This window comes from Oncorhynchus nerka, linkage group LG21, assembly GCF_034236695.1.
Source record: "Oncorhynchus nerka isolate Pitt River linkage group LG21, Oner_Uvic_2.0, whole genome shotgun sequence".
Classification (NCBI taxonomy): domain Eukaryota; kingdom Metazoa; phylum Chordata; class Actinopteri; order Salmoniformes; family Salmonidae; genus Oncorhynchus; species Oncorhynchus nerka.
Window position 1 is genome coordinate 15,936,148 of NC_088416.1, and position 19,862 is coordinate 15,956,009.

The 19,862-nt window shown below is 42.9% G+C and overlaps 1 protein-coding gene across 6 annotated transcripts in view; it reads right to left on the reverse strand.

Moving 5' to 3' along the window:
- Positions 1 to 767: 767 nt before the first annotated feature.
- LOC115103959 (signal-induced proliferation-associated 1-like protein 2) overlaps positions 768 to 19,862 on the reverse strand; it is a 63,789-nt gene continuing 44,694 nt past the window's right edge. Inside the window, exons 14-22 of one of the 6 annotated variants that reach the window (XM_029625028.2) lie at positions 17,892 to 18,116; positions 13,923 to 14,034; positions 12,697 to 12,937; positions 10,776 to 10,907; positions 8,463 to 8,489; positions 5,971 to 6,033; positions 3,854 to 3,974; positions 2,842 to 2,923; positions 768 to 2,183 (exon numbers count right to left, since the gene is read on the reverse strand). In XM_029625028.2, the coding sequence (XP_029480888.2) occupies positions 2,034 to 2,183; positions 2,842 to 2,923; positions 3,854 to 3,974; positions 5,971 to 6,033; positions 8,463 to 8,489; positions 10,776 to 10,907; positions 12,697 to 12,937; positions 13,923 to 14,034; positions 17,892 to 18,116 (1,153 nt within the window). In that variant the 3' untranslated portion in view covers positions 768 to 2,033. The remainder of the gene's footprint in view (positions 2,184 to 2,841; positions 2,924 to 3,853; positions 3,975 to 5,970; positions 6,034 to 8,462; positions 8,490 to 10,775; positions 10,908 to 12,696; positions 12,938 to 13,922; positions 14,035 to 17,891; positions 18,117 to 19,862) is intronic. The other 5 variants (XM_065006373.1, XM_065006377.1, XM_065006376.1 and 2 more) reach the window with 5 other exon arrangements.

A 19,862-nucleotide genomic window follows, 5' to 3' on the forward strand; every position in this document is an offset into this window, starting at 1 on the left:
AAAATACTATGCTCTGATTTCTCAACACACAAGACTTTCCAATATGTTAAGTCTAATCGAAAAGGAATAAAAACAATTATAGTCCGATTACTATCGTGTGAATTCTCCAGTACCAAGACACAAGTTTGACAGCTATTTGCACTGAGCAAAATTTCACTTGTGTCACCTTGCCATAAGAGCTGATAGCCCTACTCCTCAGAGACCTCTGAGCCAAGTACTTTACAGTACCATCATTTTGGGGCAAATCTATATTTTTTATTCGTTTAACATGGCTCCAGGATCCAGATCTGAAAATTCTATTGCGAAAGTATTATAATGATATTTCTTCCAAGCCATGAATAATTCAAGGTTTATCTAGGTGATACTTGTGGACACTGCCGGCCCATCTGGGTCTAACAAGATTTGATGATAGTGTGCTACACTCCAGAATACCCGTTTCCAGCCAGCCAGGCATCACTTTTGCTAGATCCTTTGGAGAGAGGAGCTGTTTTGAATAATGGCCTGACCTATAAAAAAGGAAGGCACTATGCGGATTCCCAATTGTGCCGAAGATACGATCCCTGTACAAGTGTTACCCATAATTCAATACTCTAAGCGACTGCATGCCACTTATCAAACAGTGTCTAGCACTGATTATAGTCAGGGGCATACTATAGGATGTCTGTTTAAGACACAATTTGTCTGCAAAACAACACGGAACATTACAAAAAAAATACCGTAATACTCACAAACGTTGTCGCTGGAATTAAATGTCACTGTTGAGTCCATTTTGTTTTTTCCAACATCCTACATTTATTAAAAAAGCAAACATTTTGTCCCATCTTTAACAAAACATCTTACAAAGAAAGAAAGGCTTACAAAACAACAGGCTGTATTCTAGCAGCATCCAAACGTTGGGCTTCCCAGAAATAACCCTTTATAAGTATATAGTATTTATATCTCATCTCTTGCCAACTATACAGACATTGCCAATAAGGAGCCATTAATTGTTTTAGTGCAGAAAGGATCAAAATACTCAATATTAAAATAAACAATTTGGAGGGTAAATTTAAATAAGAGTGTTAAATACAAGACACTTTCTCTAAAGTACTGTACAAAGAACATCAAACACACTTTGGCATTGAAAATACATAATTCGTACACTTGGTGGTACCTTATGTACCTGCAAGTGTTCAGGATCGACTGCATAAGAATACTTTTCTCTGTGGCAAAAAGAAAAAGGTCATAAAATCATGGTAGACATCATTAGTGAGAGCGGTGGACAAGGTGTGGGGGTGGAAAAGGATGAGGGACTACAACAGAAAAGACTACAGTATCCATACACCACTGGTTAAAGTCAGGCACGTTTTTGTTCCTGCAAAATAAACACTTCCAAGTAATCCAATACAACCGCTATTTCGACAACACCACAATCAGTGCTAACCATTAATAACAGTTTTGTGACTATCACCATATTTATTGCTAGGACAATTTCATTTTTTTGTTCAAAAGTGGAGTATTTACAAAACTTATACAAGAACCTTGTAACACCTTAGTTATTTCCTGGTTATTATATAATGCATTAAAAGTCAAGGTAAAGTTGAGTAAATTTATTTGGGTGAACTTCTTTTCATTGTTGTTTACTGAGGGAACCGAAAAGTTTACACTTGCCTTATTCGACAAAAGAATATAGATTTCACATAAGTTACATTCATTTGTTTTTTTAAATTCACATGTTCCTTCCTATAACCAAATATCCAAAAAACATGAGATCTGAAGCATTCTTCCCTTCCTCCCCTTTATTTTAACCTTCTATAAATGTATCTCTTTACCCTCCCCCATCCCCTTGGTATATTTACACTAATTCATGTTGTTGTTTTGATTACAAAACAATGCTACTAGCATTAGCACGCTAACTCGCAACTTCTCGCACTCATGCGATGGCTATTCACTTTGAATCACTGTAGACATCGTCCCTCTTGACATGCCACTGGCTCAGGTAATGTGGAGTTAACGGCCATGTTGCAGTGTGTCAGTGTTTTTTTTTTTGTTGCTCAGGGCTTCTTGTTGTCAACCGAGTTTAGGAACCATTCGCTGAACCTCCTGAGCTGGCCGGCTGCCGTTTGGCTCTCCTCGTGCAGACGCATGTTGTCCTGACGCAAGTGCTGGACCTGCTCCTGCAACATGGCCTTGTCCTCTTGCTCCTGTGGAGAGGGAACACACACACACACACACACACACACACACACACACACACACACACACACACACACACACACACACACACACACACACACACAGGTTATTACGCAACCTGGCATGATGACATTGGCTATACATATGATCATCATTTGGCACAGTAGACAAGATTTGGCTTCATTGTGACATAATTATCTGGTTGTACACTGGTTTTCTGAATGAGAATACAAAATATAACCAGATTACAAGCAACTGGTCTTTGTTATAGCCAGGTAAAGATGCATATTATATGACGACGTCACCACATCATGGGAAAGCAATCATATTCTTGCTGTTTATCTGGTCAGATAAAGACCTATTTTTCTGGTTGCTGAAAACACTGACAAAACGTCCTTTTACAATCAATATTCCACCTGACTATGACAACTGGTTTTCGCTGGGGTTGTATGATTTACAACATACACCAACAGAGAAGCATACATTTTAAAACAACAGCTAATTGTACAGACCATTTTAGTGTATCATGATAGTATACTGATTCACGTGTTTACTTTCATCCAAAGGGATGTGCAGCTATCAGCTAAATGACCATGTTATTATTGTTATACATGCTAAGCGATTCACTGGACACATTGCTGATGTGCTTCGGGGAGTTGACTATACCTTTCGCAGGTCGAACTGAAGCTGTCTGAGGATCTCTTCCAGTTGGATGACTTTGCCAGTGAGCAGAGCAGGAGAACCATCCCTATATAGAGATAGAGAGACAGGCTTCTTCATGTTTTGCGAGTCTATAGAGCAGTCTATAGAATTTGACCTCTTCGTTATGTCTGTCTTTATTGGTATATGCTTTTATACAGCATCAATTACACCACTCTTTGAAGTGGAGTATAACTACTGACAAAAAACGGTATTGTTTACTAGCCAACTTCAGGTGTGACTGACTTAAAACATATTTAAGTGAATAGTGTTGTAGGTCCACACTCAAGGTCATTTATGTGAAGTGAAGGTCATTTCTGAAAATGTTTACATTTTTACAATTAAGCACCTTACTGTGATTGTTTTCAATTAAAATAGTCAAAAATAAACAAAAATAGCTTCTTAGCAAAGAGCCATTTTTCCAAGAAGGACTGCTAGGAGTGTCTGGGAGGGGTCTGAGTGGGGAGGAGAACATTGAAAACTAGCTGATATTGGCAGAGAGGTCTGGAACTCTTTCTTATTGGTCTATTAGCTCATTTGTGTTGACACCAGGCAGGCCAAAACTCCATCCCACCAAAACAGGCAGAAGTTTTAGGCAGTCTTTCAAAAAGCTCTTACACTAGAATGGCATTATCATATTTTTCACAATTTCACAGTATTACTCCAACCACAATGTGATTTTTTTTTAACACACACAAACACACACACACACACACACACACACACACACACACACAGAGAGAGAAGGAAAAATCACATTTTTGACTACACTGGGCCTGTAATCGGAATATTTTGATCATAAAAGTGATTCCTTTAGAGGAGGATGAACAATATTTCGGCATTCATGCTATTGTCAGTGCATTCAGTCAGTAAGTAGTGTTAAACATGTGCATATGTAAGACCTTCAATAACTAAATCCCTTCTCTACTAAGTCAAGCTCCTTTAACTGCCTGCCCACCCAAAGGCGCAGTACACCTACCCTGCCTCCAGAGCGGCAGCCTCCGACGCAGCCACCCTCCGACTCAGCTCACGGGACAGCTCCATGGCCTGCTGGGCCTGCTCCACGTCCAACATGGAGCAGAGTGAACCCTGGTCCGCTGCTAAAGAAAACACACACACAATCCTATTAAAGCCGCAATAGGTAACTTTGGGGGGGGGTAGATCTGTTCTATGTGCTCTATTTCTATGCATCCCTTTCTTACGTTTCGTTTTTTTGCGACTTTTAGTTAGTTTTGCACACCACCTTCAAATGGCTGAAAATACAGTCAACAAAAACATAAATGCAACATTCAACAATTTCAAATATTTGACTGAGTTACATTTCATATAAGGAAATCATTTGATTTTTTATTATTATTATTATTATTATTAGGTCCTAATCTATAGATTTCACAGACACAAAAAAAAGGCAGAGGCGTGGATCAGAAAACCAGTCAATATCTGGTGTGACCACCATTTGCCTCATGCAGTACGACACATCTCCTTCGCATAGAGTTAATCTGGCTGTTGATTGTGGCCTGTGGAATGTTGTCCCACCCCCTTCAATGGTTGCGTGAAGTTGCTGGATATTGCCGGGAACTGGAACACGTGGTCGTACACGTCGATCCCGAGCATCCCATACATGTCTGGTGAGTATGCAAGCCATGAAAGAACTGGGACATTTTCAGCTTCCAGGAATTGTGTACAGATGCGATGACATGGGGCTGTGCATTATCTTGCTGAAACATCAGGTGATGGTGGAGGATGAATGGCACGACAATGGGCCTCAGGATCTCGTAACGGTATCTCAGTGCATTCAATTGGCCATTGATAAAATGCTTTTGTGTTGGTTGTCCGTAGCTTATGCCTGCCCATACCATAACCCCACTGCCACCATGGGGCACTCTGTTCACAACGTTGATATCAGCAAACCGCTTGCCCACACAACGCCATACAAATGGTCTGCGGTTGTGATGCTGGTTGGACGTATTACCAAGTTCTCTAAGACGACGTTGGAGGTGGCTTATGGTAGAGAAATTAACATTCTATTCTCTGACAACAGCTCTGGTATACATTCCTGAAGTTAGCATGCCAATTGCATGGTCCCTCAAAACTTGAGACATCTGTGGCATTGTGTTGTGTAATTTTAGAGTGCCATTTTATTGACACCATCATAAGGTGTACCTGTGTAATGATCATGCTGTTTAATCAGCTTCTTGATATGCCATACCTATCAGGTGGATTTATTATCTTGGCAAATGAGAAATGCTCACTAACATGGATGTAAACACATCTTTGCACAAAATTTGAGAGAAATAAACTTTTTGTCCATATGGAACATTTCTGGGATCTTTTATTTCAGCTCATGAAACATGGGACCGAGACTTTACATTTTTGTTTAGTGTACAATGTTTTTGGTTATGGAATATACATTTCACAGCAGTTTAGATGGTACAATGATTCTCTACACTACACTTGCTTGTTTTGTCACAAACTGAAATTTGTCAAATTATTAGAATTTTAGCAACCAGGAAATGGCGGAGAGATTTCTGCATAGCGTAGCTTTAAATACCATGACACACATCTCAACTTCAATAATGTTCTTAACTGCTGGGAAATGCCAGATTAGAAGAGGAGAGCAGTTTAATCAGGCGTGTTAGTGTAAGGCTGGAACAAAAGTTAGCAGGAGAAAACATCACAACAGAAGAAGTGGTTGAGGTAAGGCAGAGACACAAGGCACAAGGCAGAGACACAAGGCAGAGGCACTAGGCAGAGGCACTAGGCAGAGGCACTAGGCAGAGGCACAAGGCAGAGGCACAAGGCATAGGCAGAGGCACTGGGCAGAGGCACTAGGCAGCTAGAAGGTGGTGATAGATGTACAGTGGTAGTAGTAGCTGCTGTAGTGTTACAGAAATGCTCGTAAAAACCCTCATTTGATTTGGTTTCAACACTAAATAAAATTGTAGCAGTTGTGGAGGTCCCATAGCAGTAATAGCAAAAGCACCAACGGCAGTAAAGGTGAAAGAAGCTTTAATGCCAGTAACTAACTAGTGGTAGTAAAAGACAAGGAATTCCAGTGAAGAATAGAGTGCCTCGCGGAGCAAAATGTCATGTCACCTAGTGAGTCTTTTGGACAGTCTTTATCACACAGACGACTGGTATCCTTGTCGAGCTCCAGACCTGAAAACAGGAGACAGCACATCCCTCAGATACAGTTCAGTTACCCACACTGTGTACAGTCAACTTTCAGTGCAAATTAACCTACAGTAGCGCTTAAATGCTCCAAAAGCAATGTTCTAAGGAAAGGCACATTCTGGTGCAGCCCTTTTAAGCAGTCCAATCTTGCAACCATGAAGGTGGAGAGCGTGACTAATAGGGAGTGATGTAGAGTAGAATGGATCCTGTGGAGGTGCTATGGTTAGCTCCCATCCCTAAGCCTTTGCCAGAGTCTATCCTAAAAGCAACAATTATGGAGCTACTTTCTAATTTTTGCTATTTTTTACATATTTTTTTTTATACTGAACATTATCAGATCTTCAACAAAACCTAATATTAGATAAAGGTTTAAGATCTGATAACATTCAGTATCAACAATATGCAAAAATAGAGAAAATAAGTAAGGGGGAAAATACTTTTTCACAGCACTGTATTTACCACCTGGATCCACTCTCTCGGGGGGGTGAAGAGGGCACGAGCAGGCTGCGGGTTAAATATGAGAGCAAACTGGATTTCACACAGTTAAGGCCCCACTCACAGTATAATACACAGTGCCTTCGGACTGTATTCAGACCCCTTGACCGTTTCCACATTTTGTTACGTTACAGTCTTTTAAAATGGATTTTGAAAAATGTACAAAAACTCAGCAATCTACACACAATACCCCACAATGACAAAGTGAAAACAGGTTTAGACATTTTTTACAAATGTATACAAAATAAAAAAATAAATACCTTATTTGCATAAGTATTTAGACTCTTTGCCATGAGACTTGAAATTGAGCTCATTTGCATCCCGTTTCCATTGATCATCCTTGAGATGTTTCCATAACTTGATTGGAGTCTACCTGTGGTAAATTCCATTGATTGGACATGATTTGGAAAGGCACACACCTGTCTATATAAGGTCCCACAGTTGACAGTGTATGGCAGAGAAAAAAAACAAGCCATGAGGTCAAAATAATTATCCGTAGAGCTCCAAGACAGGATTGTTTCGAGGCACAGATCACGGGGAAGGATCCCAAAAACATTTCTGCAGCATTGAAGAACACAGTGGCCTCCATCATTCTTAAAATGGAAGAAGTTTGGAATCACCAAGACTATCCTTAGAGCTGGCAGCCCAGTCAAACTGAGCAATCGGGGGAAAAGGGCCTGGGTCAGGGATGTGACCAAGAACCCGACAGGTCACTCTGACAAAGCTCTTCTGTGGAGATTGGAGAACCTTCCAGAAGGACAACCATCTCTGCAGTACTCCACCAATCAGGCCTTTACAGTGGAGTGGCCAGACGGAAGCCACTCCTCAGTTAAAGGCACATGATACCCCGCTTGGAGTTTGCCAAAAGGCACCTAATGGACTCTCAGACCATGAGAAACAAGATTCTCTGGTCTGATGAAACCAAGATTGAACTCTTTGGCCTGAATGCCAAGCGTCACCTCTGGAAGAAATCTGGCACCATCCCTACGGTGAAGCATGGTGGTGGCTGCATCATGCTGTGGTGGTGTTTTTCAGCATCACGGACTGGGAGACTAGTTGGGATCGAGGGAAAGATGAACGGAGCAAAGTACAGAGAGAGCCTTGATGAAAACCTGCTCCAGAGCGCTCAGGACCTCAGACTGGGGCGAAGGTTCACCTTTCAACAGAACAATGACCCTATGCACACAGCCAAGACAACACCGGAGTGGTTCCAGGACAAGTCTCTGCATGTCCTTGAGTGGCCCAGCCAGAGCCCGGACTTGAACCCGTTCGAACATCTCTGGAGAGACCTGAAAATAGCTGTGCAGCAACGCTCCCTATCCAACCTGACAGAGCTTGAGAGGATCTGCAGAGAAGAATGATAGAACCTCCCCAAATACAGATGTGACAAGATTGTAGCATTTTATCGAAGAAAACTCAAGGCTGTAACTGCTGCCAAAGGTGGTTCAACAATATACTGAGTGGGTCTGAATACTTATGTAAATGTGATTTAATTGTTTTTATTAATTATTTTAATAAATTTGCAAAAATGTCTAAACCTGCTTTTGCTTTGTCATTATGTGGTATTGTGTGTAGATTGATGAGGGGAAAAAACTGTTTAATTAATGTTTATGCTGTAACCTAACAAAATGTGTAAAAAGTCAAGGGGTCTGAATATTTTCCGAAGGCATTATAAGCCAGTGATTCTCAACTCCAGCTGTAAAGACCCACATGACTGCACATTTTTGTTCAAGCCCACCAAAACTAACACACTCGATTCAACTAGTCAACAACTCAAACAGCCCGTGGCTAAGTTGAATCAAGTGCATTAGCACTGGGCTAGAACAATAAAGCGCAGTCAGATGGGTTGTCGAGTGGAGAAACACTAGAAGCCAGTACCCTTCCTTAGTAACTGGCATGGCACAGCACACTATTGTTACCTTCCAGATAGAGAGCATAGGACAATTCTGGATAGGGAAGAAGACAAGAAAAAACAGACTAAGCTTGTGAGAAGTCACAGCAGATGTCCGAATGGGCATCACATATCAATTTAGAAAGCCGGGGAAAATGAGGTTGAGGAAAGTGAGGTTAAGTTTCTTGCGAAAGGGCAGCACCAACCATCCCCCACCTGCATCTGTCTTCTCAATATGTGGATGGCGTTGAGAGGTGACGTGGATTTGGAATGTGGTATTTTATGACAGAAAGGAGGGAGAAGGGGAAAGGCATGGGAGCTGTTCTCGCTAAGATTATTCTCGCTAAGGAGGGAGAAGAGGGGAGAGAGAAAAAGGGAATTGCGAGAGAGGGGTAAAGAGCGAGAGGGAAGAGAGATGAAAGTGGTTCTCACTAAAGATAAGTGTCTCACCGAAGTTGCTTCTGAGAGCCAAGCGAGAGACTGAAGCTTTGAAAACCACCCATAATTACACGTCCCTCTTTCTTCCTTTTAACAATCACTCCGTTCTAATTGAGTCTCAACATTGGCTGAACATTGACCGAAGTAAATCACAGGTGAAGTGATTGTCATAGTGGAAAACAAAGAACACAAAAGAGGGAAAGGGGGAAAGTAAAAGAGGGAGATCTAGAACAGAGCCAGGTATTCCTTTTCCTTAAAAAGACTAGCCTATAGTGAGTTGGAAACAACTAAAACACCCCATGACATTCTCTCTGTAATGTTCAATATGGAAGACAAACAGTCTAAGATAAATCTTGAGGTTAAGTTTATCATTGATAAATATGAATCACAAGTGAAGAATGAGACGCACAAGGAGAGAGGAATGTCTGTGTTGTGTCTGCTCTGCTGCACTCTTGACTGTGAACCATTTGTCCTGTTCTAGCATGCGTAGGTCTACGGTAACATAAATAATGCTCGCTTGTTGCTACTAATGCTCACCCTGCCCTTTTCCCCCAGCATGCTAATGAGGGCTAGCATGCTAGAGTCTCCGCGCGCTTAGCAACACTGCCTTGAGAGCACACAGCGGGCGACACGAAACAAAACAAGCCAATTAAACGACACGGCATAATAACGCCAGGGTCAACACTACCACGACTCTCCAAGACAATGAGTTCCCCCTCTTTTCTCTGGTGTTGACTTCTACACAAATCGAAGGCTGCTGTGCAGCCCGATGCTAATCCATGTCCCCGGCCCCGCCCCTCGTTGCTCAGGGTGAAAAAAACGTGGTCAACGGGTCCAAACTATCCAGTCTATAAACATCTGTTGGTCATGAAGGAAGCAGGAGCCATTTGCAGGAAAAAACAACATTGTGAGTACATCACCCTGTAATTCCAGACCAGAAACACAGTTGGACGAGGTAGCGAGGCTATAATTGCCAGAGAAAGTGTGCAAGCAAGAGGTGCAATTACGGCGTGAATTGGCAAAATGGTTGCTTGCTGTGCGCTCCATTGTCATGCAATGCTTCGTTTCTCAAGTCCCCAAATACTCTCTCTCTCCTTCCACTTCCTGCTAATTAGCACCTCGAGGTAGACACAGACAATGGGAGAGACTGAGGATTTTGACTGGATCAAGATGATATTGGGGGTCAATTTGAATTCACATCAAGTCGCTTCAGCAAATGAATTTGGCAGACTTGAATTGGATGACGGACATTGAAATCCCATCTGAACATTAAGAGAAAAGAAAAACAACTTTTATAATGGTCTTTTCGCACTTTGAATTTCACGCCAAATTAGTTACCTAAATTGACCAGAGTGGATTTGGACACCGAATAAAGGCCAGGAATTGTTGGCAGCAGCTAATGGGGATCCATAATAAATACAAATACTGAGTGAACAAAAGGGTAACAGTTCAAGCGCTGAAAGCCTGATGAGAACTGGGGACAAAAGATTTGACAGCCTTTGACAGTATGACACCTGACAGGAAGAACCTTGGTAGCAGCAAATGTTAATTCAGGTACCACTTACACCTAGCTAACATTTCTTCATTCCCAGAACATTTCTGCTAGGTAGGGAGATAACGTTTATGGTCGGTCAGGGGATAACATTCCCATAACCTTTGTTTAAGTGCTTTAAGAAAGTCTGTCTAAAGGGATATTTTCCTTTTGACATCGTCCAAACGTATCATTTCCCAACAAATGTGAAGATTCCCCTTCTGATGTTCTCACATCACAACCAAATGGGTACCTGACAAAAAAAATCCATACTGTTCTAGGCCATGTTAATTGTTAGCTGGGTAAGGTCAAACAGTGAATAAGTACTCAGTTTTGTTTAATGATGATGATGAATCTAGACGTTGTCCTTACCTTCAAAAGCTCTTGCGGCATCAACAAGATGGGACCAGTCCAGGCCAGACACTGCTTCCGGGAGAGGCATCAGACTGCCATCAGCCATTTTGCAGCGGTCGGCCAGGGAGCTGTCAGAGAACCACAGCTCATCTGTAGAGATGAGACATTTCGGGTTTAGATAAGTGACTGACAAGCTCACCGATTTGGTTCTCTCTCCCTCTCCCTCTTTCCCCCTCTCCCTTCTGTCTACCGATAATTAGACATCAGTGCTCATCCATTCTCCACTTGGAACACCTGCTCCTATATTAAGCCCAAACTGCCTGCAGATTTCCGAAGTCATTTCAGGGTTTTAGGTTTCAAAGTCAGTAAAAACACAAGTAGAGTTTAAATAAGATGATACTCTTAACGAATGAAAGACAGGCACTTTCCACCAAAGCGTAAGACAAACATCACAGAGTTATCCATACGACTTGTATCACCTTAACAGACATTTTTAGAGACATCTGGAATTCCCCTTGAAGCAAATACAACTCAGCCTGTTCAATTTGCACCAAATTGACTGTGCGAGACAAACCCCCACCCAAAATGTAAAAAAAAAAAAAAAAAAAAGCTAAACAATTACACTCTCAAAGTGCACTTCTGCTTGGAAAACTGCCAAGAACATGGCTACTTTTTTAAAACCCAATGTCAGTCTGTTGAAAACTGATCAGAGGACGGAGACGAAGGGGGAGCTTCCCCCCGTCAGACAGACAATTCACCTGCATCTAGGGGACATCCACAGGGGTCAGCTTTGGCGAACATACTCACACAAACCTTGGCATACAAATGTGTGCATAAAAACACACATACGCACCTTAATCTCGCACACAGCTGGAGATTCATGATGCACCCCCCCCCCCCCCGATAGAGTTAAGGTGATCTGAATAAGACACAGCAATCACATATCCACACACACACAACCTACACCCTCCAAGGTGTGTGTGTGTGTGGGGGGTATTCAGCCCCTGTGTGTCATTGCGAAATACAACAAGTGGTTAGAATGTTTCAACAAAGAACGCAAGGAGGACAGACAGTGAAAGGGTTAATATCTTGCATACTCAATGAGCACATACTGGGATGTTTTTCCCAGTGGAAAATATCCAATATCTTGCTGTGTTTCTTATAAACAGAGTAAACTTTTTAAAATAGGTTTGCACAAGACAGATGGGAAATTGAAAGTGGCATATGCTGTAGCTATTACAATGGGTCTAGTTCAGATTCAAGTTCAACTTCAGACTGGCAAGGGCGTTTGCATTTAATTGACCACAATGAGCTCGCAGCTAGATATTTTTTATTTCTATGGCCTTAATTTGAAAATCAAAATGGCTGCCCTGCCACTTTGTTTACTATAAAGCTGAGGAATGAGTCTGGAGAAATATAAAAGTGGCTGTAAATATCACAGAGTAGGCCTTTAAGTGCTTTTCAGGAATAGGTGAATGCAGCTGTCCACTGTCCATTTAATGCGTTTGTCCATTTGCCCTGTTTGCGTTCCATCTTTGGCAGATACATTAATGATTTCGTAACATGTGTTCCATTCCTAAATGAATGTCTGAATCAATTAAATGTACTCCAGGGTTTCCCTAATATATAATAAAATGTAGGGCAAATGTGGTACTTTTACACCGACTATACAGTTTGGACATATTTAGATTTTCAGGTAAAAGGGGCCTTGACGGTATTAGCGGTATTAGCTGAATATGGTGAGTTCGAGCCGGGCTGGAAGAATATATATACATCCTGTAGCACTCTAGGAGAAAGGTTGGCCATCCCTATTACCTCTCAACCACAGATATAGATTAAAGTATACATTATCTGTTCTATTAGATTCTGTTTTCACAACTGACAAGACCTAGCTAGCGAGAGACTACGCCACCCCTACCCTAAACGGGCAGACACTCACTCTTGTGTAGCGGCGCCCCATGGCTGTGGCCGAGGTTCACGCGAGGTGGCAGGGTGCTGTGGTGGGGCTCAGTGGGGGTGCTGAACAGGATATCGTTGGGCAGGGCCTGGTCCAGGAGAGAGCTCCGAGAGCTGACCAGGGACAGGTTTTTCCTGTAGCTGCTGCACAGGCTCTCGTCCGACAGGGTCCGGTACAGGGACCTCCGTGGGGACATGGGCAGGCCGCCAGGACCAGTCAGACTCTGCGGGAAGGGATGGAGAAAATGAGGGAGGGAAAAAGGGTGACCGAAAATCCTGAGACATTTTACATCTTGGAGGGCTGCACCACGGAAGGGGTGATTCAAGCTCCAACTGGTTGTACTAAACTAGGAAAAAACTGCCTGAATCTTCCACAAAATTGGCAAAACAGTAACTTCGGTCTACCACAGTGCCAAAAATGAGAGCCGATAATTTCCCCTCAATTTTCTAACGCTAGCTTCCCTGCGCATAGTAGTTGGTATCAATGCAGGGCATCAGATAATAATGAAAGACTTGCATCTTCCATTTATTACAGGAAGGTATGTCAAGACTATTGACTATTAATTTGCTGGCAGCCATTTTCCTGTGATGTATTTTTCAATCAGTGAACAAAGAGGACTGAAGAGCAGCTTGCTAGCTCCCAGATCAAATCCATTTGTATCAACCCCTTCCCATTCTACCTCCACCCTTGTTTCCTGGCCACATTGTCTTCTTCTAATTCTCCAAGAGCCTTTACATCAAGTGCTGTTTTTTTTCTGACGCTAGGCCGGTGGTATTGAACGGTAGATGTCTAAATTAACCTTTCGACAGGCGGAGGGAAGCTGTGCTAGAAAAAGGTTAGCCCAAGTCTGGCATCTTATAATCCCCCTTGGTTTTAATTTCAGTTCATTTGAAAACGGCGGCGGCCTTGATTTTTAATATCACAAGCAATCTGAGTGGATTATGTCAAGCGGAGGAAGGAGCCGACTGAAGGAGGGAAGGAAATTGAAGCAAGACACTCATTGTCAGGGGAGGAAATGGCTAACACTACACTAGATAATGCTGTCAGCTCTATTTATTAAATTTCTATCTGCGACGTTCAAACATTTCCTTTAACTGAACACAGCCCAGACAGCATACGAATGAACCACAGAGTCAGAGTGAACCAAGTAGAGTGAACTAGTGAACCAAGTAGAGTGTGGAGAAAAACTAGCGGGAGCAGGGGCTCACCTTGCCACGCCCCCCCTCCCCAGGGGGACTGTCGGGCAGCATCATCTTCAGGAAGGCCTCTCTGGTCAGGCTGGGCTGGACCTGGCTGTCTGCACCCAGCATGGCCCGCAGCCTGCTCCCCAGGGGAGGATGGGGGATGCAATGGAGAGCGGGAGGGAGGGGAAGACAAAGAGGCGGAAGAGAGAAAAGAGCAACAACAACAAAAAAGGTAAGAGAGATGCATTAGAGACAAGCTTATCAGTTTCACTGAAACTTTCTTGTGAAAGCTATTGTACAAGGGTATGTGGAAGGCAGCCTTTCCTGAACAAAGAACAGGTGTCTAAAATTCCTGGTCAAACGCAGTGCACGACATCTGGAATAGGGGGTCATTTTGCACACAAAGGTGCGGTAAAGGGGGCATAGTGACACGTGTGGGAGAGTAAGGACATTACTGAACAGTAAGACCGAAAACAGTAAGACATATATAGAAGCATAAAGCTATCAAAAGTAAGACGAGGCAGCACATTACACTGCTCTTTGGGAAGGACAAAATAATAAAACAAGGTAATAAGAAATAAGTATACTACCAGAACTACTGTAAAGGGTTATTGAAAGTTGAATATCAACACACACACACAAACAGGGGGAGTAATTTATTACAATATGCTGTCCGGAACCATTCAATCACAGTGCTTCAACTGGAGGGCATCTAGTTTGGGGAGTTGCGGTTTCCAGGTAAACACACAGAGTGGGGGTGGGGTGTCACGGAAGGCACAGTTTGCATTGTGTACAGACACCATGCGAATGACAAAGTGGGTAGACTTATTTTACCAGCCCATTTCAACCGGGCTCTGTCCAATATTTATTAAGAAATTACGCACTTAACTTGGAGACTTCCACACAACCAAATGGTGATTTTAATCTCAAGAAACAGGTAAATATTATATATATATCTCAATTTTACAATGTCATTTCTTAGTGAATACAAAGTAAATAGTGGACTGTAAAATAAAGCATACGTAAGAGGTTTATTGAACCAAAGAGGGTTCCGTAAAGCTAGTGTACCTGGATCTCAGTGTTAGAGTCTTTAGTAGGAAAGACAATACGCCTTCCATTCCACTGATGTAGAAAACCCCAAGTGAAAAAAGGAGGGAAATAATGTACATTGAGATGTAAACAAAAGCTGTATACATGGCTGATATGCAAGCATATTGCTGTCAAAATTCTTATGCTATATGGTCATACCTCAAATAACATTGGCCTTATAAAGCAAACCTGTTACTTTTGTGTTAATTGTTTCTGTACAGGGGTAAGTACACTAAATACTTGTTCTTGCATACATAGTACAAACTAATTACATACAGTGGGGCAAAAATGTATTTAGTCAGCCTTATTACTTATTTTCCACCACAATTTGCAAATAAATTCATAAAAAATACTACAATGTGATTTTCTGGATTTTCTTTTATCACCTTTTTCTGTCATAGTTGAAGTGTACCTATGATGAAAATTACAGGCCTCTCATCTTTTTAAGTGGGAGAACTTGCACAATTGGTGGCTGACTAAATACTTTAAATACTTTTTGCCCCACTGTAATAGCTACCTTGGAATAAGGCCAATGTAAAGTGGTGATAAAAATACTGCTCTACTCTTAACCTCCACCAATCATAAACATTACAATGAAACCTGTCATGATATAATATAACAACAAAAGAATGACAACTATCCACGAATGCTATTTCTACACTATATATACAAAAGTATGTGCTCACTCACCATTTTAAATGAGTGGATTCGGCTATTTCAGCCACAGTTGTTGCTGACAGGTGTATAAAAATGTAGCACACAACCATGCAATCTCCATAGACAAACATTGGCAGTAGAATGGCTGAAGAGCCATTTACTGAAGAGCTCAGTAACTTTCATCATAGGATGTCAAATTTCTTCCCTGCTAGAGCTGCCCCGGGCAACTGTAAGTGCTGTTATTGTGAAGTGGAAACGTCTAGGAGCAACATCGGCTCAGCCGAAGTGGTAGGCCACACAAGCTCACAGAAGGGGACCCTCGAGTGCTGAAACCTTGGTTGCAACACTCACTACCGAGCTCCAAACTGCCTCTGGATGAAACATCAGCACAAGAACGGTTTGTCTGGAGCTTCATAAAAAGGGTTTCCATGGCAAAGCAGACGCACACAAGCCTAAGATCACCATGCACAATGCAAAGCGTCGCCAGGAGTGGTGTAAAGCTCACCGCCATTGGACTCTGCAGCAGTGGAAATGCTTTCTCTGGAATGATGACTCACTCTTCACCGATGGATGTGGAGTATCTTTCCTTCTTAATGCGTTTGAGACAAATCAGTTGTGTTGTGACAAGGTAGGGGTGGGTAGACAGAAGTTGGCCCTATTTGGTAAAATACCAAATCCATATTATGGAAAGAACAGCTCAAATAAGCAAAGAGAAACGACAGTCCATCATTGCTTTAAGACATGAAGGTCAGTCAATGAGGAACATTTCAAGAACTTTGAAAGTTTCTTCAAGTGCCATCGCAAAAACCATCAAGCGCTATGATGAAACTGGCTCTCATGAGGACCGCCACAGGAAAGGAAGACCCAGAGTTACCTCTGCTGCAGAGGATAAATTCATTACAGTTAATTCCATAAATTAACTTTCAACAAGGCACACCTGTTAATTGAAACTCATTCCAGGTGACTACCTCTTGAAGTGCAAAGCTGTAATCAAGGTGTAGGGTGGCTACCTTGAAGAATCTTACATTTCAAATATATATTTTGATTTGTTTAACACTTTTTTGGTTATTACATGATTCCATATGTGTTATGTCATAGTTTTGATGTCTTAGCTATTATTCTACAATGTAGAAAATAGTCAAAATAAAGAAAAAACTTTCACAATTTTAAAAAATGGGTATTAGAAATTATGCAGACAATTACATTGATGGAAGCTATGCTCGCAGGGCGCCAGTTGGGGAAACATGTTCTAGATGAATCATGCTTCACCATTTAGCAGTCCGACGGACCAATCTGGGTTTGGTAGATGCCAGGACAACGCTACCTGCCCCAATGCATAGAGCAAACTATAATGTTTGTGGAGGCGGAATTATGGTCTGGGGCTGTTTTTCATGGTTCGGAAGCAAGTCCCAGCAGCAATGTTCCAACATCTAGTGGAAAGCCTTCCCAGAAGATTGGAGGCTGTTATAGCAGCAAAGGGGGGACCAACTCCATATTAACGCCCATGATTTTGGAATGAGATGTTCGACGAGCAGGTCTCCACATACCTTTTTTCATGTAGTGTAGCTGCAGCAATCCAAACTTGTTTGGTATTATCTATGTGCAGTCCCATCTAAAATTATATATGTTTATTTTGGGGGCTCTTTGCACACTACGAAGACTGTTTTGTGAACTGAAAATATCAGAAAAGGTTGCACTAGCCGATGGACACTTGACACTAGCTAAATGAGAGACCGTACTCGAGAACACTGCTTCAACTCCTACTTATCAATAAGATGGGACATGTGTCAAGAGGATTCTGTCAGAGCATCAAGTAATCAGAGGTTACTTTTAATATGGCTGTCCCCTTTGATCAGAACCTGCCTAAAATGGGGGCCTTTGGTTAGTATGGCTTGCCACCTTTTCAACAGGACCAAAGCAGGCAGTTTGTCAGCTCGCCATCTTTTCTTCCAGTTCAGTTAACTTAACCAAGAAAGACTGTCAACCTGGCCAAAGGTTAGCAGGAAAGTACTAGTAAAGTTGACACACGTACGCACTTGTGGCTTCTTTATTAAAATAGGACGATGGGGTTTATTTCAACGGGTTACGTAGAGTCGAGGCTGAAAACGTGTCAGTCTGGCAGGGAGAAAAATTATGTGTGGCACTGGCAACTATTATGATGCTATAGAGCATATTGACAGTGCTCTAGGAGCAAATTACATGTCCAAGTAAGAATACAACCCCACAAAACACTGCTTATTTTCTCACCCGTAGTCTTTTGGCCTGCCCAGATCCTCCATTGGAGAGCCATCCACGGCTTTCTTCCAGCCAATCAGATACTCTTTGCCTGGTGATTGGCGGGCGTGTATGGGATCATTAAGCCCCGCCCCTGTCACCGTGCTGCCGGAGGAGACTATGTAGACTTTGGAGGAGTCGACCGAGGTGGAGGTCTTAGGACCACGTTCCGAGGGGCTGCCTGAGTGCCGCGAGCCACTAGGAAAACCGAGACAGAAACATGTGATCACAGTTGTTCAATTACGTAAAATATGAGTGGCTACCAAAAATCCAAGGTTTGGGATCAGTCCATTTTATATCAGTAAAGTCAGGGGATAATCAGGAGGGATAATTATGCCTCCTGAACTGAACTGACCCAAACCCTGCTACCCATATCAGTGGTTCTCCTCACGATGGGCTCTGTGTGGTTCTCGGGCAGGTTTTGATCCTAACTCCTATGACTCCACTAGCCTACTTCAGCAGAATTCATGCCAACCCTGCGTATGCGGACAACATAGTGATACGAATTGGGGCATGATGACACTGCACTGTTGCCGCTGGCAGTGAAGGGCAAATGTGTCACACCTCATTAAATGCTGCATTGTGCCCACTGCGGGGGGAGGCAGGATCCTGCCATGGCCACAGTGAGCCTGCCACAACATGGCAGACCGGTCGTCAACCTTTTAGCATAATCTTGTTCCCAGACACTTTCACCCCAAATGCACAAAGAGTCTGGTGGACCAACGCGTCAAACTTAGCCTTTGTTAGCCAATACAGAGAGCCTGGAGAAACTCCCAGCGCAGGCATTGGTTTAAATAGGCTTAATCTACCAACCAATCATCTCCCAGAACGCTTTCCCCTTCACTATCGCCCATATGCTAGCACACCACAAGCACAGAGCCACGCCTCGCAGTCAGGTGTTTCGCAAAAATTCAATTACAAATACTTTACTCAGTAGAGCACTCCCATAGAATTCTATGGCCACTCCCATTAAGGCCAATTTAGAGTGGTTGATATCCCAGGATTATATAGGCTGGGCACAATAGCCAGAGGACGAGGTTACTTTTATTCCGATAGGAAACTGCACTTTGGCTCATCCAGTCTGACCTAAAATGGAGAACCTGATGTCACCGCTCAGCCTGGCACAGCATGAAAATGAAGACTATATCTGGTCTACCTGACCCCAAAATGGAGGTACTGGTGTCACCTCTCAGCCTGGCCCAGCAGGAAACTGCAGACTATATCTGGTCTACCTGACCCCAAAATGGAGGTACTGGTGTCACCTCTCAGCCTGGCACAGCAGGAAAATTAAGACTATATCTGGTCTACCTGACCCCAAAATGGAGGTACTGGTGTCACCTCTCAGCCTGGCACAGCATGAAAATGAAGACTATATCTGGTCTACCTGACCCCAAAATGGAGGTACTGGTGTCACCTCTCAGCCTGGCCCAGCAAGAAACTGCAGACTATATCTGGTCTCCCTGACCCCAAAATGGAGGTACTGGTGTCACCTCTCAGCCTGGCACAGCAGGAAACTGCAGACTATATCTGGTCTACCTGACCCCAAAATGGAGGTACTGGTGTCACCTCTCAGCCTGGCCCAGCAAGAAACTGCAGACTATATCTGGTCTACCTGACCCCAAAATGGAGGTACTGGTGTCACCTCTCAGCCTGGCACAGCAGGAAAATGAAGACTATATCTGGTCTACCTGACCCCAAAATGGAGGTACTGGTGTCACCTCTCAGCCTGGCACAGCAGGAAACTGCAGAGTTGGGCAGGAAACTGTCTACACCGTTTCATTCTGTCTGATCCAAAAATGAAGGACATGAAATGTTGGAAAGGTAACCTTGACTCCAGGCTACTGTGCACAAACTTGGAGAGGACGTGCGAGAATAATGGATTGGGAATCTGGTGGGGAGATTGTGATGATGACGACGGTGGTTTCTGCTTAGTCGCTGGCTAAG